Source organism: Amyelois transitella, chromosome 5, assembly GCF_032362555.1.
Source record: "Amyelois transitella isolate CPQ chromosome 5, ilAmyTran1.1, whole genome shotgun sequence".
In the NCBI taxonomy this organism is placed as follows: domain Eukaryota; kingdom Metazoa; phylum Arthropoda; class Insecta; order Lepidoptera; family Pyralidae; genus Amyelois; species Amyelois transitella.
The window spans coordinates 11,316,423-11,342,269 of NC_083508.1; the positions used below are offsets into that span (position 1 = coordinate 11,316,423).

The 25,847-nt window shown below is 36.0% G+C and overlaps 3 protein-coding genes and 2 non-coding genes across 7 annotated transcripts in view; 3 read left to right on the forward strand and 2 right to left on the reverse strand.

Moving 5' to 3' along the window:
* Window positions 1-25,847, reverse strand: part of LOC106141364 (uncharacterized) — a 382,952-nt gene that overhangs the window by 345,439 nt on the left and 11,666 nt on the right. Inside the window, exon 1 of one of the 3 annotated variants that reach the window (XM_060944442.1) lies at window positions 3,600-3,920. The exons of the other annotated variants lie outside the window; for them this stretch is intronic. Within the exon in view, the coding sequence (XP_060800425.1) occupies window positions 3,600-3,637 (38 nt within the window). The 5' untranslated portion in view covers window positions 3,638-3,920. Of the gene's footprint in view, window positions 1-3,599; window positions 3,921-25,847 lie in introns of those variants that run through there. 3 annotated transcript variants of the gene reach the window in all.
* The window catches only part of LOC106137109 (putative acyl-CoA-binding protein), a 347,495-nt gene that overhangs the window by 203,871 nt on the left and 117,777 nt on the right, over window positions 1-25,847 (reverse strand). The window lies entirely within an intron of this gene.
* Trnag-gcc (transfer RNA glycine (anticodon GCC)) lies at window positions 12,099-12,169 on the forward strand. Its single transcript has one exon. It is a non-coding gene; the product is annotated as a tRNA-Gly (tRNA).
* Window positions 14,667-14,738, forward strand: Trnae-cuc (transfer RNA glutamic acid (anticodon CUC)). The gene has a single exon. It is a non-coding gene; the product is annotated as a tRNA-Glu (tRNA).
* Window positions 24,632-25,834, forward strand: LOC132901790 (uncharacterized). The gene has a single exon (XM_060944357.1). The coding sequence runs from the start codon at window positions 24,749-24,751 to the stop codon at window positions 25,676-25,678; it is 930 nt and encodes a 309-aa protein (XP_060800340.1). The 5' UTR covers window positions 24,632-24,748; the 3' UTR covers window positions 25,679-25,834.

The window sequence follows — 25,847 nt, forward strand, 5'->3', positions numbered from 1 at the left end:
TCTAGCATCAACTTGGCTCGTTTCCAAAATGGCTGCTGTTACACCATTTCATTATAATCTTTATTACGCTATTTCACGAGAAACACCATCTCGTTGTATTATTGTTGAATGAAATTATTTCTGATATTGTGAGGTAGGTTTGTGTTTTACACTTAATTTACATTGCTACAAATTAAATTATATTTATGTACACAATCTCTAACTGAAAGAGATTAATAAGATTTATCAGTGGCGACATCACTTATGTCACACACCAACTGTCAATCATAGTGAAGAAAATGACGCGCTCAGCCAATAGCAGCGAAGAGTCTAAATCGCGCGAACAAAGATTTCATGGATTGAAGCATAAATTCAACCTCCGACTCATCATCGTCGAAGTCGCAGTTCCCCAGGCATAACACTTAGCCTGGCGGAAGATCTTCCCTTTGGTGGCGGTCGAGCCGAATCATCGCTCCCGATAGATCAATAAACAAAATGGTTTTGTCTACTCCGTGAGGAGTAATGACGGCATATATTTATTGTATTGAAAATTGGTTATTTTATTTGACACGACATCAGCTCATAAAGTAGAGTAACTTATAGTACTAGCATTTTTTTTACAAAAAAAAAAATATTTTAAAAACTCGTCACTTTCAACCGCACCCACTTCAATAAAAAATTGGAAGCGGACTAAATACTTGGACAAATTCGCTGTGATTTTTGCCCGAGGCTGCTTAGTAACAATCGGCTGTTCTACTTCAAAATCGCTAAACTACCGTATCGCGAAATGAGTGAATAACTGTTACAAATAACTGTTTTCAACGCGTAATTAACTTCAATCATTTCGCATCCCTATTGACCACTTTAAACGGATCTAACGTTACGTATAAAATGTTGACAGATATGGTTGATCTTAGATTGGTTATGTGTATGAGTCATGCTTCAGGTAAGGCGATTTCTTTGCGTATATTAATGTCGTTTTTTATCGCGATAGAGTATCGAGATAAAGTAACATATTGGTATTGATGGTGTTTGACAACTGACCCAAATGATGAACTAGAATTCATTATGAGATTAGCGTAAAGTGCGCGCGCGAAAAAAAATAAGACGTACTTTCACTTACTTTTGGAACGGATTTAAAACAGGCGGAGGTGTGTCGTGTGGTTCCCGGCAGCAATAAAAAAAGAATAGGACCACTCCATCTCTTTCCTATGGATGTCGTAAAAGGGGACTAAGGCTTATAAACTTGGGATTCTTGTTATAAGCGATGGACTAGCAACCTGTCGCTGCTTGAATCTCAATTCTATCATTAATCCATACAGCTGAACGTGGCATTTCAGTCTTTTCAAGAGTGTTGACTCTGTCTGCCCCGAAAGGGATATAGACTATTTTATATATGTATGGAGGTTCTCGATTATAAGCAATTTCTTATTGCAGTTATCAATACATACATACTTATAATCCCTTGCGGGATAGACAGAGCTGATAAGTCTTGGAATTTCAACTGTATGGCTTAATGGTTGAATTGAGATTCAAATAGTGAAATATTAAAATTAGCCTATCGCCTACAAGAAGAATCACAAGTTCATTTGCCTTTTTCGCCGTAATAATGATGATGACCGGCGACTTCTTTCACTTTTTGTCCGACAGCTGGAAGATTCGATCAACCCCTGGCTGATAGGAATGATAAAACCTAATTTATCAGTAAATCTTACATCATAAAGTGCTGTTTAACGGCTATTAAACGTAATTTTGGTTTTGAGGGGGACTATTTAATTTTATGGTATGTTTAGCGCAGTGCAACCCACCCACCCATAAAAATATAAACTTTTTTTTTCGATTTTGAGTAAAACTTAGGTTGTAACATCTTCAATGACGTGAAAATAAAGAAAATCATAATTACAAAAATTTTGATCTTTCTAGCATTCTAGATAGGCATGTTAGAAAGATTTAAAAAAAATAATCTGTAATGTATATAATCTGTGTGTATTTGTAAATAACGGCTTCCACTTACGTCAATTATCCATATTTAAATTTTTTTTTCCTTTTATCGCAATTAAATACACATATTTACGGCCAGTATTTTATGCGAAAAGACAATAATAAACTAGTCTTAAAACATTAAATAGACGAGCTTCTGTTCTGGGTTTCACTTTCAAAGAATATAGAATAATTTTAATTCTCATTAAGTAGAACATCTTATTTTTAAATTTCACTTTTCAATCCGGCCAGCAATTTCACTTATACATTACGAAGTTTTAAACAAATTTTTGACACCGTTTTAAGGTAAAAATAATCAAGTTAGTTGTTATTATTGTTAGATGTATTTTTATCTTTTTAAAATTTTTGGTTACTAACTTCAAGATGAAAAAATAACTGTAGGAAGGTAATACATATGCCTTGTCAATAAACGAAGGTATACTAGATGCTTTCCAAAACAGGGGAAAAACAGGGAAACATCAGGTTTTTTTAAAGAAATAGGTAAGTACATATTGTGTAATAGGATCTTCATGTTATTAATTCAGCAGTTCTGAGACTATAAATGCTGACAGTAGCGAACGTGTCTAGTAGGCATGTAACTCAATAGTGCTGAGACCTGAGACAACCCTTTTGCTGACGCTGAATAAAAAAAAACATTCGCTTCAAAACTTTTTTTAAATGTTAACTATTTAAATTATCACACTCCTGAAATACTGGTCGAAACGAAATTTAAACAATGTTCTTTCGCTTCAGCGTGAATTTGAAAAAAAGAACATAGGAATGCCCAGCTGCTGTTTAAGTGCCAGACATTTTGTTTTGCAAGTATGTAAATACAAAATAAATGTCGTAATTTGAGACACCTAAGTGGAGAGCCTGTGGATTTTGTGTAGTGGAAATAAAACATAAGAATTTGTCTTTGAGTACCGGTATTTTTTGTAATATTTATCCCAATGAAAAAGCAAAAGACTTTTGGAGAATGGTTGAGCTACACATAGCGCGCATTTAAAGTTTCAGCTAATGCAAACTTTGTTTTTTAATAAGGCGTTAGCTACAGATATTTTATTTAAATTTTAAAAACATTATTTTCAGGTCTTTTATTATCAACGTATAGTTTTTACCTGTAGTAATTTGAGCATTTAATTTACCAGGAACACTCCATGTTTTTCTAATAGATAACTTAGAAAGCGATTAAGTCACTTACTATGTTAAGCACATTATTTATTTAATTTCTGATTCGTTTATCTAGCATTAAGCTAACAACTTAGATAACGTGTTAAGTCTAGTAATAACTTGTCTAACAACAAACAACGTTGATTGTAACCATTACTGCTCCTACGTCAATGTCCGAGTTTTGCGATGGATGGGAAATTGTCAGTTTAACGACCTACCCACGTTAAGTTATGAAGATCAAGTGTTGTTTAACTTATATCAGTTACTTTCTACATGGCTAAGGTAAATATTATTTTGCTTTCCTTAATATTGGTGTGTATTTTCATGTTAATATTTATCACATAAAAAAATAGAATTTATACGAAAACTCTGAAAATGTTTTACAATGTTTCAACATCGCCAGTAAAAGGACAAGAATGGAGACGATCCACTTACTAATACTTACTAATGTAACGCAAGAAAAAACTAACCTTTTTGGTTTCCACCTCCTAATAAATACTCCAAACATGTTGATAGAATCCTGTATAAAAGTTAATTCACATCACAACACACACATACACAATCTCCACTATCACTACCTGTTCACAACACTACTGTTATCGTCGTTTATCAACGCAAATGAACTAACAACCTGTGATCGTTTCAATTCGAACACAGCACATCACTATTTTATAAAAATATACAACATTCGTTTTGAGAACGGCCAATCACATTTTTGAAAATAGAACACCAGAAACTGAACGTGTCATTTTTTAAACAGCAACCGGACGAGCGCGCACTGGATCTTTTAAAGGGGGATACACACGTGCGTGTGTTCTGCGGCAGCGTTGCAAGGCGACTGGCTGGCTCGGGATTGCAATATGCAGCTGGTGTATATCCCGGTTGCTTAGTATTAATAAATTTTAGATGTCAACCGCTTTGCGTGGTGGCCGGTCGGTCTTGCTCGTTTGGCTGAATGGGCTTTGTGTCAATGCATGCGCCGCGGAGGGGATCGTTATGCAGAAAATTGGATTAAAAAACCCACTTTGACATGACAGACACAGTTAAGGCCGAAACAACTTAAGTTTTATCAAAACTAAATAAGCATATGGCTGTACGTATAATGCTTGTTTATCTAACAAAAATTTGTTAAAATCGTTATGGTACTATAATAAATTTTACTTTCACTTCTAAACTAGACGCATATAAAAAGACGTACAAATTGTAACATGACACTTACTGTTACAAAACCTGTCATCGTTGCCACCATCCCACGCAACAGATATGAACAAATCACTTGATGACTTTATTAGGTAAGTACAGTCCACAAGAAGTAACTTAACTGTTTAGTACTAAGATGGAGGCAACTTACTGGGCCCATAACCTGATGTGTAGATAGGTATTACAAGAATTTTTAAATAAGAAGTATATTATTAGGTTAGTGCAGTGCATAAAAAGCAACTTAGCTGTTAAGAGCTGTTATAGGCTGGGGTTAGAATAAACAGTTACTTGTTGGGCCCATTACCTGATGGCAAGGGTACAAAGAATCTTATTTCATTTAAAAAATTATAATTGATGACTGAACGATAAACGAACAGCCGAAAAAACACTGGCATTAGATTAGTACCACCGGTTTTTAATAAATCCATAATAAAATCCACGGATAGACTTTTTTGGTCTTCTTGATAAAACCAACTCGAACTAAACAAGTTCCTCAAACAAAATATGAACCATATCAAGATGCCATCCCTGCAGATACTCGACCTACTTCCAGGGCTGTCAAAGTGTCAGCTATCCTTAGGCCGACCCAATTTCCTCGGTTATAAGGATTTACGTGCTAAAGTGGGAGTTTGAGAGCCTCCCAACCCTTCAGGCTGTATTTCTATCACGTCTATATCCCTTGGGGGTAGACAGAGCCAACAGCGTGGCTTTTAAGTCTTGATAAGATTTAAAAGCCACGCTCAGCTGTATGACTCAATGATGGAATACTATACATACATAATATCCAACTACTATATATACATAATATCCAAAGTAGTTTTTCTAATCAAATTACTTATGCATTTTATACTCAAACTAGTAGGTTCGCCCGCGTGAAGCAAAAAAATTCCGTGTTGGAATTTTGGTAAGAGCACACAAGTAGTGATGGAATAAAGATTCGAGAATAGTGACAGGTTGCTAGCCTATCGCCTACAAGAAGAGTCCGAAGTTTATTAATCTTTTCCTTAGTCGCATTTTACGACACTTATGGAAATATATGGAATATTCTATAATGCCGGGATTTACACGGGACAACAGATTAACCAAAACTGACCAACTGGGGTCAAACAAAAACAAGATGTCACCGCTGATCGTCGACCCACTTCCAGGAATGACAAAATTCAGCATTCCCTCGGGCTATCCTTAGGCCGACCCACTTTCCTCAGTGCAATTCGAAGATAAGGTTTTACGTGCGAAAGTGGAAGGTTGGGACGCCTTTGTTTCTATTTAGCTGCATTTGATTGATGTACAGACATTTTGTAGAGAGGTGGTCTTTTTGAACAGACATAGTTGGGTGGTTGTTGGTTGACTAATAGTAGACACAACTACGAAAGTATTACCAATTGATTAACAAAATGTTAACTTCCGTAGCGTTTTTCTTATACAATTGGATTTTCCTTTTACAATTTGAACTTACGTGTTTAATACAGAGAAAGGCGAAACTAACATTGCATTGAAACCAACAACTAAGAATGCAACTGAAATCAAAATTCTATTAAATTACAAGAGAGAAAGAGACGGATCTACATCGGAGAAAAAGATGGCACAACAACCCCAACAGCATTATCATTTCAATCCGTTCGTATTTGAATATTGGACGCGAAAGGATTGAGAAAGGTTGAGTGAAAAATTTGAGATCTGCTTACCCAGCAAATAGGAATCGCTTCATTCACGTAAATTTATTCAACGACGGACCGAATGCTGATTTACCTGAAACGGAAAAGTGGGTTCTTAAGTAATGAAGGCAAAATTTTCAAATTAAATGCTGATGCTTACTTTCTGAACTGACAAATTTTACATTGGAATTTCAGAATTTTTGTGGTAGCAATGCAAAAAATCACCCAATTTTCTAACATTTGTTTTTAACATAAAACAATAATAATAAATTGTAATAAAAAATAATTAAAAATAATGAATTATAACTACGAGACAACTTAAAATCGAGCACCGTCTTAAGTTGAAATGAAAATTTAATGCAAGCCATTAAATAAAGCACAGAGCCCGCTAATATTACTCAGGATAATCATCATATAATTGCAAAGAGAGACCGGATTTCACATTTTTTTTTAATTTGCAAAAATTACCCGCCACACATTTCAACGATGACCGTTATAACACCATATCATCCAAAAATTGGGGTCATTTGGAATTCTTCGTGCGAAATTATAATTTTAACTATCTGATTAAGCAAGAGGTTCATATTTTATGCTCGAGAGTATGCAAAACATCGTTCCGGGAAGTGGCATGAGAACACCTGACATTTCAGTAATCACAGCCGCCGGCGGACATGCACGGAGGAGATGGCAAAGTTTCTTAGGTAAAATGCTAAATTCCAAACAAACGTGACACAACATACATACATATGGTCACGTCTATATCCCTTGCGGGGTAGACAGAGCCAACAGACTTGAAAAGACTGAATGGCCCCGTTCAGCGATTTGGTTTAATGATATAATTGAGATTCAAATAGTGACAGGTTTAGGTAAAATGCTAAATTCCAAGCAAACGTGACACAACATACATACATACATACATATGGACACATCTATATCCCTTGCGGGGTAGACAGAGCCAACAGTCTTGAAAAGACTGAATGGCCACGTTCAGCGATTTGGCTTAATGATATTATTGAGATTCAAATAGTGACAGGTTGCTAGCCCATCGCCTAAAAAAGAATCCCAAGTGTGTAAGCCTATCCCTTAGTCGCCTTTTACGACATCCATGGAAAAGAGATGGAGAGAGTGACACAAATTGTTGTGAGTTCTTTGAGAAAATTAATTTGGCAAAAAATGTTATGTTTTATACATACATATTGAACTAATCTTGACTGAGTAAAAAAAGACATTAAATAAGCTGTGTATAGCATTGATAACGTAAATGTAGTGGAAAGAGCTCGTCATGTTTAAAAAAAAATATTGACACTAAAAACATTAAATTTATCCTATAGTGCTACTCTATCCAAACAACACAATTCAGTAAAAAAAAATCTATTGGAAACTTCCCCATTCCCAACAATCCACTAATCCATGAGAACACCAGCATTTTTAGTAATAGCAGAACGCCGACGGCGCACACGGTAATAAGAGGCCAAGTTCAAAATACAGGACTGAGAATCGTTGCTCCAACCGCCAATTTCAGGTACATTGTACACGAACCGATCGTTGGGAAATTATTCGTGTACTTTGATGATATGGTAACAGTATACGCGTGCGTTGATCATCAGATGGTGGTGTAAGTAATGGGATGGATAGGATTTAAACTATAATAATTCAACATACATACATATGGTCACGTCTATATCCCTTGTGGGGTAGACAGAGCCAACAGTCTTAAAAAGACTGAATGGCCATGTTCAGCTATTTGGCTTAATGATAGAATTGAAATTTTAATAGTGACAGGTTGCTAGCCCATCGCCTAAAAAAGAATCCCAAGTTTGTAAGCCTATCCCTTAGTCACCTTTTACGACATCCATGGGAAAGAGATGGAGTGATCCTATTCTTTTTTGTATTGGTGCCGGGAACCACACGACACCACGTGACTGGTATAATATAGCGATTTTTGCAATTTATTTTGTATAATCATGCTATGATCCCAAATTGGAGGAATTGGAGCCACTGAACCACGGAGGAAGATTTTTATATAAACCCTTAACTCATATTGTTTACACGCACCTACTCAACTACTGGTACTCACAGAAAATTCCTTAAACTTCCATAATCACAAAAAATTCTACAGGACGAGCGGCATGCTTTGAGCGAAGCAATTTTCGAATTCTATCCTCAAATGATTACAGGACCTTAGCTCAGGTATTCTGAGATTCTATCATCAGTCGTATAAAATCCATGTGACACTATTATTACTACAGAATTTATAATGGTTATCTATACTTATATTATAAAGCTGAATAGTTTGTTTGTTTGTATGAATGCGCTAATCTGAGGAACTACTGGTTCGAATTGAAAAATTTGAACCAATAGTTCCTGGGTTGAATAGACCATTTATCGAGGAAGGCTTTATGCTATATAACATCACGCTGCAACTCAAAGGAGCAAAGAAATAATGGAATATGTGAAAAAAAACGGGTAAAATTATTCATCCTAGAGGGCTTCGATGATGCCCAAAATAACTATTCCACGCGGACGAAGTCGCGGGCACAGCTAGTTTAAAATAATTTCCATGATGGAATAGTAGTGATGAAAAAAAATTAATTTATCTTATTCTAAAATGCCAGGTATCATAAATTTTAAATGGGAAAGTACCTAAGTGAACATCACTCTTCAATCTGCTTAATCCAACTTAAAATTGGCGAGACCATAAGTTAATATCTAGTCTAGCAGCTATATAGGTAGCCGATTGGTAACCAACACAAATAACATATCTTTTTAATAAAAAAAATGTTCACAATACTATACGTTTCTGTAGTCATTACATCGATTAAGTAAATAATATGAAACAAAAGGTGAACGAACTGCTTAAAAAAACCTTGTACATGGTTGGTTACCTACCCGGAAAATTTTTAAATATTTGCAAACACGTGTTAATTGTTTAGGTGTAATAAATAAGTATTACAAAAGGAAAGGTGACTGACTGTTCTGTCGAGGCACAACCGAAATTTTGGACTAAAGTCATTGATTTTATGAAAATCATGATGACGCATAATGGTTGAAGTGAGAGCGCTTAGGAGTATGATCAAAAATTTCAATTCAAAATTGAGTGACAGGATAAGGCACACCGTGATAAGGGAATGTTGTGATGTGAAAGAAGATATAGTAACAGGAATTGAAAAGGGAATGCTTAGATGGTTTGATCATATCGAGAGGATGAATGAAAGCAGGTTGACTAAGCAAATATACAAAAAGCGTAAATGGGACTGCAGGAGTTGGAAGGCCTCCACGAACGTACCAAATCAAAGACGTTCTGACAAAAGGTCAGGTCAACATTACCCGAAACCGACGACTTTGCATGAAGAGAGTTATGAATGTGTAAGAAGCGAAAGAAGCATGCAGGGATCGAGGCAAGTGGAAAGGATGTAGTCTCTGCCCCGGAGGGAAAGACTTTGCACTACTTACAGCGTTCACCTAGTTAAGTAGCTCGCTATCCGCTGGCTACTTGCCGGAGCTGGTGTCTATAGCTAAACCCACGTCTTCTTACAACTTGTAAAGCTAGTCCAAATAAAGATGGTCTTTATTCTATCAATTTTTTACCTGCGACGTTTTACCCAAAACGCCACAAGGCATTATCTATGTATGTATATATAATGTAATGAATTCAAAATATCGCTGTATAGTTCTATATCGGGCGTGGCCAAAGTCCACTAGTATCACAAAACCGTGGACCAATCAACCCTCCGAATGCCGATCACGGCCGGACCTACCCCAGGGGGCTCTCATCATTTCGTTTGTTATCGAAAAGTATCGATTGTTTGATCGGTATAATGTGGGTCAGTATTTACGAGTTTCCTAATATTTTTCATACATTATGTGTTCCCATCGTAATCTGTCCTGTAACATTATCAAATGTTATTGTATGGATTTTTTTTTTACATAATAATATGAGTTATGAAGCTAGCAACCAGGAGTACAAATTCTATATGCTATGGTGACGGAATGATTTTGCTATCAAATGTCAAATTTAAGTACAGAATGAAGACCGAAATTGAAAGAAGTGAAACGGCCGTGTGTTTAATAAGAAAAACAAGTTGATTTTTGTTCCATTTAAACAAAAACGACAAGGGAATAGATCCGAATAAACCATCGGCTGACACGCGACACCACCACTTCAGTGACGTAATATAAACCTATTAACTTACGGTGATGTCATATTCCACGGGCCCGAACCAAATTCAACAAACAAACATTTCTGGCCATTGAGGTTTTTAGTAATAAAACTCGACAGGTGAAACCAGAGATGTGGATTGAAATAGACACCGTCACCCATTCAGCGGGAATAGACAGCGACATTTATTTCTAAAAACCTTGTCAATGTTTTTGTACTTATTGTGAAGTCATTAGAAAATTTCAAACCTTAATTAAACTTTTTTTATCAAATAATTTTTACAAGTACATAAGTGACTACTTAATTGATACAGCAAAATCAATTTTCTCGGTTGTAGAAGTTCAGTGCACAATACCTAATCAATTCAACAATTTCATGTCATCCTTTGCATTCATCATATTTATCAAACAGTTTCCTATTGTATGCTTTGTTTCAAAACCCAAAGACCAAACTACTACTATCATACTTACAAGGTAAATTATCGGTAAGTTGCGTTTTCATACAGAGCGGGTGTAGATAAAAATTAGAACCAAGCAATGTTTAATGTTATAAGTTGTTTTAAACCCTTTACGACTTGGTGGTTGTATCCATTCTGAATGTATAGGTTTCCTCACGACGTTTTCCCTCACCATAAGATACCCACGGGGTATCTATTTCTATCTACATCTGTGAGCGAAACGCAGCAATATTTTCCAGCGGTTCCGAAACTGGGTCGCGCTGAAGCCCCGGGAAATGTCAGCTGGGAATTAAATAGGGTTGGCGCGAAATTGGCCAATTTTCACCAAGTGGCTTGTAACGGTCAGATGCACAAGTTAATAGTGTACTCTGCATAATATTGTCAGTTTGCTTTCTAATCTTGAGCGAGTGACTAATCCGTCAGTGCACTTCTATCGCTGCGGCAGCGATAGTTTGTCGCACGATAAAAACAGCGTCGTGCGTGCTGTGTGTTAGCCGTTGTACATCCCTACACAAAGGACATATGGCATTGCGAACTGTTTTTATCGAATTTTTAGTAGATATGTACCGTACCGAGCAACAATTCTGACAATAAATCATTGCGAAGTAGTTTAACCACTTTAAATAATTTCTTATCTTGTCAAAATTGACGCTCGGTACGCACTGAATATTCAACAAAAATAAGACAAGTCAATATTTCAGTTCAATTAATGGGAATCATTGTAATAGGAACTAGAATTCAATGGCAATGGAATTGGATTCAATGGTATTTCGTTTTACGTAAGCGGTACTGTGAGCTTGCGTTTAAGTACCACCTTAGACCTTATACTTATACATACTCAATTTTTAAAAAATGAAACTATTAATATTGTAAAATATATTTTCAGCTGGCAACCCTAGCTATTCTAGGGCCTCTCGTAACATAACTACTTTACTAGCTCTTGCCTCCATCGTTTCCTTTTTATTTTAGTTCCACTTTTAATTAGCTGAGAGTCTTTTTGCCTAGCTAGATAAAATTGTATTTTTATTTAACGTTTTAATTAACGCACAGACGGGTTTAGCGTTTATAAAGCTGTTGGATTAATGGTAAGTTGATCAGAAATAGTCTGATCTTCAGGTTTTTTTCGTTGAAGTTTGTCCTGGTTGGGTCCTTCCCAGAGATGTAACCATGCAATGGTTAAAAAGATTGTAAATTAACATTTTTCTGTAATATTATTGATATTCACACAACTAATTATTACAGATATCGCTCGGCTTAGCATTTCATGTAAAAACGCATGATGACATGACTTCTGTTAAATCTTTGTACTTACCTACTTTATAATAAAGTCGAATACCTACTCATACGGATGAGGAAATTACTTTTATTTGCTGCCGGGTCACTGACATTATTTCTTTAGTAATATTGAAGTCGATAACATGTTGCGTAAATACTCGAAGCAGATGTTCATACAACAATTAGATAGAATGTACGTGCAATATTCGAAAATTGAATGTAAGCATCGGTGGTTCAGTGGTAGAATGCTCGCCTGCCACGCGGGCGGCCCGGGTTCGATTCCCGGCCGATGCAATGTTATTATTTTTGGAATTTGATGCCTCCGGTGTAAATAAGAAAAAACCAACGGTGTTTAACTGCCTCAAAAAATAAAACTAACACAAAATGTTTCTTTTGGTACATATAATAATAAACTTTTTAACACTTTTTTTACCTCACATTACAAAAACAACATTTTCATACTTTATTTAGTAGGTAAGAATAACTGTTGAAATTGCAAGTCTAAATTATTACAATGATTTATTAAAACAGCTGATATTTATTACAGCTAACTTGTGTACTACTACTACACAGACATTTTTGAATTTCGGATGAATATTAATGATTGAATGAACTGAAGGTAATGAATCTTAGTTCACGAATGAGGTTGAGTTTGTTTGTACTGTACATAGTAAAAACTAACAGTGATTAAGGTTTCGTTCCCAATTAGTGTGTAAATACATTCATTTCTCATGTCTTGAATACATTCATGATCATTTTCACTTAGCGTAGCGACCATTTTGTGAGTAGTTCGGTTCTAATCCCGTTCGTCAAAAGTTGCGCATAAATATCTTAGTGTGACAGCGAACAAATGACTACATTTTTATCCCTTACGGGGTAGATAGAGCCATACAGCCACAATAATACATTCACAATTTGCATGTTTCGTGGAGGTTTGATTATTTGACATAGATTAATATAAATTAATACGTTTTAGATTAATTTATTATCCTACTTATATGTATATACATAATTTTATGTAAGATTGTATAAGTATTTCAAAATTATGTAGTACATGCCAATGCCTTTCTATGCATTTTCCTGTCGTGAGCCTGCTGGCAGAAATTCCTTTAGAAATAGGCATAAATTAGACGATGGGCTAGCAACCTGTCTCTATTTGAATCTCAATTCTATCTTAAAGCCAAAAGCTGAGCGTGGCCGTATCAGTCTTTTCTACGTAGGCTCTATCTACTCCGCAAGGGATAAACATACATATAGACGTGACTATATGTCTGTAATTATGTATTAGAAATAAAGAAATTACTTTATTGAAGTTAAAAACTTATAAACTGAAAAATCTTGTTCTAACTTAGATATATGCTATGTACTAAAAAGGTTTCACTCAGCTTTATGTCATGACACGGTCATTTTATTATTACAATTAACTAAATACCTTTCAACGTATAAGAGCATTATGTTGGAAGCATCACTATAATAATCATCAATATAAAGCAAAGTCGCTTCCGATGTCTGTCGCTATGTCTGTATGTATGTACGCTTATATCTTCAAAACTACACAACGGATTTTTACACAGTATATTTTTTATAGAAAGAGTGATTCAAGAGGAAGGTTTATACGTGTAAATGCTACCCGTTCAAAGCCGGGGCGGGTCGCTAGTTGTATATACACTTACCGTACAAAATCTCATCAGATTCGCGATACCACTGTAGGTGCATTGAATCCATTCGCAGATTGACCCTATTGGCATCAATTCCCTGAATTGATACACACTGCATGTCAATGAGCTCTGTGGTTTTTTGCATGACTGCCTAAAAAGGAGTATAAAGTTTTGAGGTGACGGAACATGAGCGATGAGCTAGCAACCTGTCACTATTTGAATCCCAATTCTATCGTCAAACCAAAAAGGTGGACGTGGCCTATCAGTCTTTTCAAGACTGTTGGCTCTGTCTACCCCGCAAGGGATATAGACGTGATTATATGTATGTATGGAACATGAGCCACAAAATACGTACATACATAAAACACGCCTATATAATTATCTATCTAACTATCTAACTATCACGTCTATATTCAGCTGTTTGGCTTGATGATATGAAGATGATATGATGTCAAGAAATAATAAAAAATACAAAAAACACATTTGTTGTATGGGGTTCCCCCAATAATATTATTGATTAACATCCAAGACCCAAGCCAATCTGAGAAAGTTCGTTCTCATGATGCCATGGCCGGGATTCGAACCTGGGACCTCCGTTGTCACGGACAATCTTACTACCGTTGCGTACCAAGATGATGGGCCAAATCGTCCCACTTGTAGGCCATGGCACCACTTATTTGGACTAGTGGGATAAACTGATTACCAGCTATCTCTCCAATAAGTATCTAATATTATTTTGTGAAATATTGCGATATCAACAGGCACTTCGCCTGTGTCTAGTTGTCAAAAATATCCCGTGTCATATTTGTGCACACGAACTATACTGAATTATTTTAACATTTAGGTCAGTAGTTTCTACTGCGAGTTAAAATTAACCTTTGTGACACATGAGTTCAATGTCTCTTATATAAATTAATTATCTACATATATATACGTGATATAGTGTAGAGATAAAAAGTTAAGAATAGTAAAAAAATCTGAACCAATTACATTGTATTTGTTTTATGCAAAAACCTTCACGGGTAACACAATTTTATTTGTCTTTTCATGATGACGTCATCTACAAGATGTTATAAATAAATTTCTGTTCTACATTCTGTATTTAAACTATAATTTCAGCACTTACCCTAATATCCGATATGGTCTAGTGGCTAGGATACCTGGCTCTCACCCAGGAGGCTCGGGTTCGATTCCCGGTATCGGAAGATTTTTTTATATACTTTTTGTTTTCAATTTTATACGATTCACACAATGTTAGAAGTTTTGCATATTGTAGGAAGAAGAAAACGAGAAACGACATAATTTTTGCCCAAAGCTCCGTTCGCGTCAAAAAGCCATATATTATTTTTCGTACGCCACAATATAGGTACATACTAATAATATTACTTAAGCTAAATTTCAATCAGATCGATTTCGTGGTTTTGGTGAAAAATACGGTGAAAATAAAATTTTTGAATGAATATTTCAATTTGATTCACGAAGCAACAACTTAGGTAGGTAAGTGCCTATAGATATTTATCTGTTTACAAATTATGAAAAGTTATTCCTAACTCAAAATTGCTTTGCTCAATAGGGTAAAATGTGTGTGCAAATAAGTTTTTCCTAAAAGGAAAGTCGGAAGCGTGAACAAGCGAGCAACATAACACGCCGAGCACGTCTCAATGTCAGCATTTAGGGTTGCCAGATTTGAAAACAAAAAATATATAAACCAGCCAGTATTTTTTTATTTAAGAACATTGAAATACGATTCTTAAACTTTTAGAATAGGATACATTCTGGCGAGTTCAGACAAAATTGTCTAAATTTAACCATAGTCTTTTGAGCTACAGGGTATAAATAATAATAAATATGCTTACCACTTACGAACATATATGAAGAGAGATATGGATGTATTCATAAATCAAGCGAAAGATATATAGTCGCTGCTCTGCCTACCCCTCTGGGAAAGACGCGTTATTTTATGTACTTATGTATAAAATAATACACACGGATACATAAACTCAATATAATATCACGTCTTAATCCCTTACAAAATAGACAGGGCCAGATTTGTCGAAAATACTCCATGGGCACATCCGTTCAGCTCTGCGGTTCAGCTGGATGTTAGTATTAGTTATATTTTTAAACTTAAATGTGCAACAAAATGACAGCATCCCTATTGCAACTGCACCGCTCGGTTGCCCATCAGCAGGCCAATTCTGCTATTTGTTAACCGAAACAGTTCGGATGCGTTTCAGCTTGGTTACAGTTGCGTTTATATTGTCAAACGGTATTCCAGTAACTTTACGTTGATAGCTGAAACGCAAATGAAACGGAAGCGGTTGGTTATTTGCTGCCGATGCAAAACCGTAACTTTGGACAATTCAACCAATGCAGAACCGTTGCGTTTTGGCCGGACCAACTATCAAAAACTTATCAGAATACGAAATAATAGCCGAACGGCAAACGGAAGGTTACGTGTCCTTTAGCAGAATACGACAACCAAACCGTTTCGGCTGCGTAACCAATGCGTTACGGCTTCGTTTTGACAAATTGTTAGTAGAATACCAAAAGTTGTAATCAATGCGTTTCAGATCCGTTTCGGATTAAAATAAAATAGCAGAATTGACATGCAGTGGGCACTGCCCACGGCACCGTGCTACCCCACTATCTCCATAACGGGGTTGTGTGGTACCCCCGTCATTATAGATGCGAGCTACCAAGTCTTTCTGTTTGGGAGCATTACAAATAGAACTGGCCAGTCTGAAATAAAAAAACAGTATTCAGCACATACTGTTTAAAAAAAACTGAGGATTAGTTTTTTTTTAATTTTTAATAAATTTTTCGCGGATTCGATGAATAAATTGATTGAATTAAAAAAAAATTGTATTTATGTGATTTTTATGATTAGCTTAGAAAATTGAACTCGTATCTTGAGGTTAAGTTAGCCGTATACATGGTTTTTGACTATTTGGATTAATTGGATTAACCTGTTATTACTTTGAATAATTATGTAAGTAATTTTCGAACAGTCAAAAGTTAATCTCACTCGATTTTTTTATCGTTTATTCCTATTTTACTTCACAGTTTGAAATAAATATAATATGGCTAAACCGCTGGACCAATTTCGATTGAGTGACTTTACCTACTCAGTTATAACCAAGATCAAACACGAGAATTTGTCCTAGTGATTCCCAACGGAATAAATAATGTCAATTTTAGAAGCGTTAGTGAGAAATTATACCAAATCAAATGACTCGTCTGAATCAATCTAAAGAAGGCGGTTCTTTTAGTTTTGTAAGTTACTTATATGTGACTTTATAAAACAAAAAATACGTATATCCTTATGTTGTGTTGTTTTAAAATCGTCTGTAAGCTAACAAAGTAAATAATCATTACCTTGGAGTAAGTAGCAACTTATCACATCAGTGCGAAAACCCTGAGTTACGACGACATATTGGAAACATTGAATAATCGTTTCTATTGTTATGACAATAAGTTTAAATTTCTGCAATAAATGCTGTTTCTCTTGTAAACAAATGACATGATGATGCTGTCTCACTGTTTTGTTTTGAGAAACATTGTTTCTATGCTCGCAGAAAGATATAAACATTTGCTATTGCCTGCGACTTCATTCGCCGTTAAAAGTACACAAAAAAACTGATCCCCTGTATTTCCCCTTAGAGGGGTGGAAAGGTATTTTTGTACACCAGTTTTTTAAGTTGGATCAAGCCTTATATCAGAAAAAACTGCATTTAAATCTGAGAAATAGTTTTTTCGTTTTGCGAGTACAAACAAACAGACAGACAGAAATTCTAAAAATCATATTTTCGGCTTCTGTTGGTCTTATATATGTAGATACCCATATTGAAAAACAATTGTTATAGGTCCCGATTGTATTAAATGTATAAGTAATGTAATTGTTTTATCGAAAATATTATGTTCTAAATTAGAGAGCGAGAGAGAGAGTGAAGTTTTAGTTGCATTTGTTTTAATATATTTTCCGTAACATATTATTATTTCAAAGTGCATGAACAGTGATAAAACAGAAGTGAATTGGTAGGAAACATTACAACAATAATCTCTCTATATATTCATAGTTCGTTGAATTCGCGATAAATATCTATCGCTATCAGTGGTCGATAAAGAACATATCATTTTTACTACGCTTTTATTAGCTTGGGTTGTATGTATGTATGTATGTATGTATGTAACGGAATCTTTGAGCTTAATTTTCACTGATTTCTAAACGTCTGATCAACTTTGAACTTTGCACACGTATCAAGGACCGATGACAATGCAATATTTTGATAAGAGTTTCTCATTATCCTTATTAAAACTGCCAGGATTAATAAATTCATTTTTAGATCCTTCGTATGAGAGTAAGAGAGACAGAGATAGCACCAGTGCCAGTAATCTCCATACAAGAAACCAAGAAGTTCTGACGTATAATGAGTCAAAAAGAGATGTAATATATTTCCATATAATGTTTCTATTAACCTGAGGCTTCTTTATTTCATCGCATTGCTCCATTTAGAATTACCATTAGAAACCATAGTAGAATAAGTAGAATATTTTAAAACAATAAAAAAAATATAAGTAATAAAACAAAAGTAATAAATGAAAATTGAACAACTAAATTTACAATAATACAAGAATAAAGTTACTACTTACAGAACTTTGCGATATTTAATACGTATTTAACATATTAATGCAATTCTTGAATTAACATTAGATATCTTTTGCCTATTTATAATAGCAACACTGTAATACTCGTTTGGATAATGAGTGACAGCTTATTTATGTCAAATAAGTTTTGCAGTAAGTTTTGATTGAATTCGATTCGAACACCTGTAAACTTTCTTTCTGTTGTTTTTTACCGGTGCCTGTGTATTTACCTATTTGCACTTTGTTTTGTGCTGATAACTTGTCGTTATTTGGAGTTTGGAATCTTCCGTTGAGTCGAGCTTTGTTCTTCCGGATATTCGTGTGATTTTATCATCTGAGATTGGACTCTGACTGTGTTCACTGTGTTGTGCAGATATTTTGAGATAGGACTCCTGTAAAAAGTACCTGATTATTTGAGATAGGAGTCCCAAGTTTGTGTTTGTTTTTGTGAAAGACAGATTTTACAACAAAAGTGCCACGATGTCTTTGTTGCGTTCCTGGTTGTAAAGGCAGTGGAGGTATGTTTGAAATATTTTTGTTCCTGTATCAATCTGCCTCTTAATCTTGTGGTTTGATTCCTGGCAAGGCCACAATCGAAAATTATTACGTTTGCTGGATAGTCAAAAATATTATTAACAGTGATTTATCACTATAAAATTCTTTTCAACTGGGTTTAACAATCATCATACATACATACATACATATAATCACGTCTATATCCCTTGCGGGGTAGACAGAGCCAACAGTCTTGTAAAGACTGATAGGCCACGTTCAGCTATTTGGCTTTAAGATAGAATTGAGATTCAAATAGTGACAGGTTGCAAGCCCATCGCCTTAAAAAGAATCATGATGATGAGAATATTATGAGATTTAATCCAATCAGGCCACATATAACTTTAAGAAAATTAGTTAGTTGTGAAAACCTCCGGCGATGGGCGCATGGTTGCGAAAGTCTTTTCTAGTAAGATAGTTAACTACCCGTTTTATTGCTAATCGAACTAAAAAATATAAAATAAATAATAGTTTAAAAAAAACTAAAAAACTACGCTTTTATTGCTAATCAAACTAAAAAATAGAAAATAAAAATTAATGACAAAGGAATTCAGTAGTAGCAAGTCGAACAATCAGTTATAGTCAGTTGTAGTAGTAATTACCTCGGATTAAAATTATAACGAAATTAAATTGATAAACAAAACAATTTAAATCAGAGTAAAAAGCGTGGGGTGCATTTTACTTCATTTTCATAACTCTCTTGTCATAAATATTATGCTAATAGAATGATTTTAATATTTACTACATCAGGCACCCCACGCTTTTTACTCTGATTTAAATTGTTTTGTTTATAAATTTAATTTTGTTATAATTTTAATCCGAGGTAATTACTACTACAACTGACTATAACTGATTGTTCGACTTGCTACTACTGAATTCCTTTGTCATTAATTTTTATTTTCTATTTTTTAGTTTGATTAGCAATAAAAGCGTAGTTTTTTAGTTTTTTTTAATTATATTAGAATTCATATAGTTTATTCAAAGATTATATTCGTCATTCACGTCTTTACCCTTTACTGAGTAGACAGGGCCAGTAACAATAGCCTCGAAAAAAACTTGAAGGTCACGTTCAGCCGAATGGGTAAAGATGAAATTTGAGATTCAGATAGTGACAGGTTCTAGCAACCTGTCACTATCTGTCATATCGCCTAAAGAAGAATCTTGATTGAGCACACAGATAATGATTTTGCCATCTGTTAAGAAAGAATTTTAGGATTTTTAAGACACACTTAAAATATAAATCTCGAAAAAACCAGACTTCAGAAAACACTACAAAGCTATACCTATACAATTGATTGTACCTAGGCAATTAGTAGGTTCGTGATACCTACATAAATTTCTGGACCAGCAACATTAACAAAAAAATACGGTGGAATTGAGAACTCCTTTTTTTAAAGTCTGTTAAAAATCAAGTAAAATTGGACTTACAATTTTACAAACTGCATATACGCTGAAATACAATACAATACTATCTTTATTGCCTATAAAAAATCACCTATGCAGTAGAAACATACATACATTACGAATATGTTGAGCAAAGGCGGACTTATCACCAAGCAATCTCTTCCAGCCAACCTTTGGGTAGTGAAAGGTAAAATATGGAACCGGGTGGGCAGCATACATAACAAATGTTAGTGTATAATAAATAAACTAAATACATAAACTATAAATATAAATTAAAATGGAAATAAGCTCTTATCACATGCATTTGTATGCCTTATCGGTCAATTCCTCTGGTGTTGGTGCATAATGTAATTTACATTTTTACTTTATCGGAGACATAGTGATCATTGTGTTAGTAAACTCATCATTACTTTGACAAAGGTATGAGGTATACCATCAAAAACATTATGTGAAAAATAGCCAAGTCTCGATGGAGCTGCTTGTTTATCAGTAAAAAGTAATGTTTAGACAAAATCGTGCCAAGTCTAAGGTACCTTACGAATTTCTGCATTCTGGTCTTAACGAGAGGTTCTCAAAATGAGGCGAAATGGTTCCAGTTAAGGATAGTAGGTACGGCAGCGTTTGCTTCGCGCTCGACTTGCCGGGGTCACTGCCGTGCCCTCAGATACGTTTGTCGGTGTAGAATTTCTTATAAAATGAAAGAAAAATGCTAAACCATTTTCCTTGTTTAATCAGCTACTAACACAGCTATAACACTCGTTATTTTGGATGAACTTATATTGTATTGGCCACCCCGGGATTCCGCTCCAGGTTATATTCTACTCGTGTAATAAAAAAGTGAACATTTTAAAAATGGAACTATCATGAGAACTTACTATAGCGATGGCCCACCTCCGAAATGCATTGTTTTTTTTTCTTTCAAAATTGAGTCATTGGTCGCGCTTCAATGGCCGTACAATGAGATAACTAATCAATTCGCTTAGCGTGGATTAAAATTAAATGTGACGTAATCCGGTGAGAGACAAAATCTGCCTTGAACCTTGGAGGTTTCCGCAGGTTATATTTACGCCATCGACAATATTAGAATTTGTGAAGTATTCGTATCTTTGAAAGACAAAGTAAGTAGGACTAATTTAAAGGCGGCATATGTTAAATGCGTGACCGAAGAGTATAACAAATTATGTAATATTTTTCTGCTTTAAGGTGCATTTGTGAAAAAGAACTTTTTTCTGATTACCTTGGGCTCTGAAAATTTATCAATTGAAGTATCCCAACTCATTATAAATGCGAAAGTAAGTTTGATTGTTTATTTGTTATCTCTTCGCGCGTTATCTTATTAACCAATCTTATTGAAATTTCGCGTATAGTTCATTAAGAGTGTGGAGAAGGACACAGCGTACTTTTATCCAGAAAAAACTAATATTCCCGTGGACTTCGCGAACACCTTCTTTTGTATATTTGCACACAATTCGCGCGGCCGAAGCTGCGGGTAAAGCTAGTAATGGCCCGAGATAAAATAAATTAATATTAAAAAAGTATTATATGTATTTATAGTTAATATCCTTTGAGTTAGTATAGTATAGTAACACAAGTTTCGTATTTTGAGAACTCAATCGGTGTGTAATTATGACCCGTAAACCTATATTTATTTAGTACTTACTAAATAAATGTGTATAAAAGTAAAAAGCCGTGTGGTTCCCGGCACCATTACAAAAGAATAGGACCACTCCATCTCTTTCCCACGGATGTCGTAAGAGCCGACTAAGGGATAGACTTGGGATTCCTCTTTAATGTAAATCCCTGCCAATCTAAGGTCTGCCGCGCCGATGGATGCATGGCTAGGGGCGAGCCTAGTCTCGAGCGTGCCACTTCCGCCATGGGGTTGGGCGACCCCCAGGTAATGGCTAGCCTTACCCTGGCATGCGGGGCTCTGCTGGGGCGGACAAAATTTTTCCCTAGCGTCTCGTGGGAATCGCATGGATGCAAATCTTTTGAAAGAGCACCTAGATGGCGGCGATGGTGTCCGCACCCCATCACGTCTCGTTCCCGGCGGGAGCGGTATGCGGTCTGCTGAAAGCCGCTTTGCGACGATGAATGTAAGAGGAGGAATGAAGGATAAGATTGAGGAAGTATGCCAGATGATGGATGAAAGACGTTTGGATGTGTTGTGCGTGAATGAAACGAAGCGGAAAGGATGCGACGCGACGCAGCACGGCCCTTACACGGCGTATTGGTCTGGAATTTCCAGTACCAGCCGAGGCTGTCAAGGGGTCGGTCTAATTCTTTCTGCACGAATGGCTGAGTGCGTGAATGAGTATGAGTGTGTCAGCCCTCGTCTTCTATGGATTAGGCTGAAAGTTGGAATCACTCGGATCTTCGTTCTAGGTGTTTATGCACCTTGGGATGTGGGTTCGAGGGGTACAACATCAGCAAAAAGCGAAAACGAGGAGTTCTGGAATAGTGTAAGAGAAGTATTGAAAGTTACCAAGCCAAATGAGAAGATTATTATGTTAGGTGATTTTAATGGATGGGTGGGTGTAAAGCGTGATGGATATGAAAAGGTGCTTGGTGCGTTTGGTGACGAAAAGGTGAATGATAATGGAAGAAGTGTATTAGAAATTTGTCTAGAGTGGGATCTTTTTGTGTCGAACTCAATGTTTCAACATAAAGAGATCCACACCTACACAAGAGTGGAAGGTATTTTAAAAAGTATGATAGACTTTGTGATTGTAGATGAAAGATTGAAGAACAAAGTGCTGGATACCCGTGCATATCGCGGTGCTGGCATTGACTCGGACCATTTACTGGTGATATCCCGGATAAGGGGTATCTTCAATCGCTGGCGGCACAGGGTAAGGGAGCAAACCAGCGCTTTGGAAAGAGTAAAAGTAGAAAATTTGCAAGATATGGATGTAGGTAAGAAGTATATTAATAGACTGAAGGATGAATTTGAAGATTTAGAGGAAATGAGCGATATTGAAGATGGATGGAAGGAATTTAAAGAAAGAATTGTGAAAGTAGCTGTTGAAGTGTGTGGTGTAAGTAGAAGAAGGAAAGGAAAAAATCACAAAAATGCGTGGATGAGTAAAGATGTGCAAGAACTTGTGCGATTAAAGAAGAAAGCATGGCTGGATTTGTTAGCAGCAAAAGCTAACTTAAGAATGCAAGAGGTTATAGATGAAGATGTGAATGAAGCACGTAAGGAATATAAGAAAATGAAAGATTTGGTTAAGAAAGCTGTGATTAGAAAGAAAGAAGAGTATAAAGAGGATTTTGATAAAAGGCTATCAGAAGACTTTCAGTCAAATCTGAAAGTATTCTGGAAATCCGTAAGGTCAGCCCGAGGAAATACTATAACCAGAGAGCTGACTAGGATCAGATGCCAGGATGGTAGCGTTGTGAAAGGAGAAGAATGTGTACTAAAGATATGGAAGGACTATTTTGAAAGTTTATTTGAAAAAAAGGAAGGAAATAAGAAAGATTTCTGCTATAGCGAAAAAAAAGAGAATGAGATGGAAGGCGAAATTGAAATGTTCGAAATTGTGGAAGCACTTAAGAGTATGAAAGCGGGAAAGGCTGCTGGGTGTGATAGAGTGTCGGTCGAGATGCTTAAAGCAGGAAAAGGCGTAGTAGCTAGTCAGTTGTACTGCCTTTTCAATTTGTGTTGGAGAAGCGGCCGAATACCAAAAGATTGGTGTAAGGCTGTTATCGTGCCACTTTACAAAGGAAAAGGGTCACAGCTGGACTGCAAAAATTATCGTGGTATAAGCCTGCTTAGCGTCGTCGGCAAATTGTATGCTAAGGTATTGATTAATAGAGTCAGGAATGAAACTGATGACAAAATATGGGATGCTCAAGCGGGATTTCGAAAGGGAATGGGATGTACTGATCAGGTCTTTTCCTTGCGGTGCATAGCCGAAAAGTTTTTGGCCAAGAGTCAAAAAGTCTATTGCACATTCGTAGATCTGGAAAAGGCCTATGACAGAGTTGAGAGGAATGAATTGTGGTCAGCACTTTCTATGCATGGGGTGAGCAGTCTCTTAATACGAGCACTGAAATCCTTATATGAGGATTCGAGTGCTTGTGTCAGGATAAACGGAGCGCACACTGAGTGGTTTAAGATTGAGAAAGGCGTTAGGCAAGGATGTGTTGCGTCACCGTGGCTGTTCAACCTATTTATGGATAGCTGTTTGACAGATTTGAAAGAGTCTAAAAGTGGATTAAGGATGAATGAGTTACTCGTCAAATGTCTGCTCTATGCCGACGATCAGGTTATACTGGCGTCATCAGCGGAGGAGTTACAGGAGATGGTAAACTGTATGCATGAAGCTTTAAAAGAGAAAGGAATGAAAGTGAACGTAAGTAAAACTAAAACACTGGTTTTTGAAATGGAGAAAGAAATGACAGCATGTAATATTTTGATTGGAGGAGAAAAAGTGGAGCAAGTGAAAGAGTTTGTATATCTGGAGTTTGTATATTTGGAGTCTCGCACGGAGTGTCGACCCGCGCACACGCGTCAAGGTCAAATACGATCTACAAGTAGTGCGCGCGTGCGACGTAAACAAAAGTGATTAAAGTCAAATAATATTTAAGTGACTACGTAATATTTAAAATGGAGTGCCAAAAATGTAAAAAGGTGTTGCCAAAAAAAGGATTGCATTTCATATGCCAAGGACCATGCCAGGGCACTTTTCATAGGAATTGCGTGAAGGGTTTGGTAGCAGACTTAAAGTTGGGGAAAACCAGAAATTACTGTAATAACTGTGAGGATGAGGGATCGGAGGAAGACGAGCAGGAGGAGAGGGTACAAGACTACGGAAATATTCTTAAGGACATACAGAAGAAAGTTGGCGAAATACCGGGAGTTAAAAAACATCTCGATGCAATCACTCAGAGCCTCAGCTTGCTGTCTGATAAATATGATACCTTGATCGCAGAGCACGAAAAATCAAGAGAAAAAATCAATAAGCTGGAGAAAAAAGTAGATAATATCAATAATAAGTGTGTCTACCTAGAAAAATGCAATATTGCGCTAGAACAGAAAATACGTGATTTCGAGCAAACTTCTCTAAAGAACAACCTAGAAATAGTAGGGATAGAACAAGTACCTGGAGAAAACCTGAAGGAGATAGTATCGAATATTGCCCAAACTTTGAAGGTTAATACATCGGACATCGAGAGCGTAAGGCGAGCTTCGAGTACCCGCGTGCAAAAAAGTGACGCAAAGCCGTCCCCGATAATCGTGGCGTTCAAATCAACTGGAGTGGAATCTCGCGATAAATGGCTAGCACAACGCCGGAATATGATGGGTGTAACTAGTAATGACATCACAACGGGATCAGCAACAAATAAAATATATATAAATGAAGCCCTCACTAAATTCACCCGAGCTCTGCTATGGAATACAAAGAAGGATCTTCGGGGCGCGTATAAATACATATGGGTGTCAAACGGAAAGATTCTTGTTAAAAAATTAGATGGTGAAAAGTCCATATGTATTCGTGATGAAAGTGATATATCCGATTTGCTTAGCAAGATATAATTTCTCCTTATTCTTAACTTATAAAATTATTATGTTTAAAAGTTATCAATATAATTCGCAGACACACTACAATTGGACTTAATATCTAACGATGAATCGATTAATTATGTGTGTGCTGATAACGTAGACAACTGGATACGTCAAACAATCTATAGGAAGGACTTATGTT

Excerpts from the sequence above, each read along its gene's own strand:
- LOC132901790 (XM_060944357.1), top strand. The coding sequence starts at position 24,749 with ATGGAGTGCCAAAAATGTAAAAAGGTGTTGCCAAAAAAAGGATTGCAT.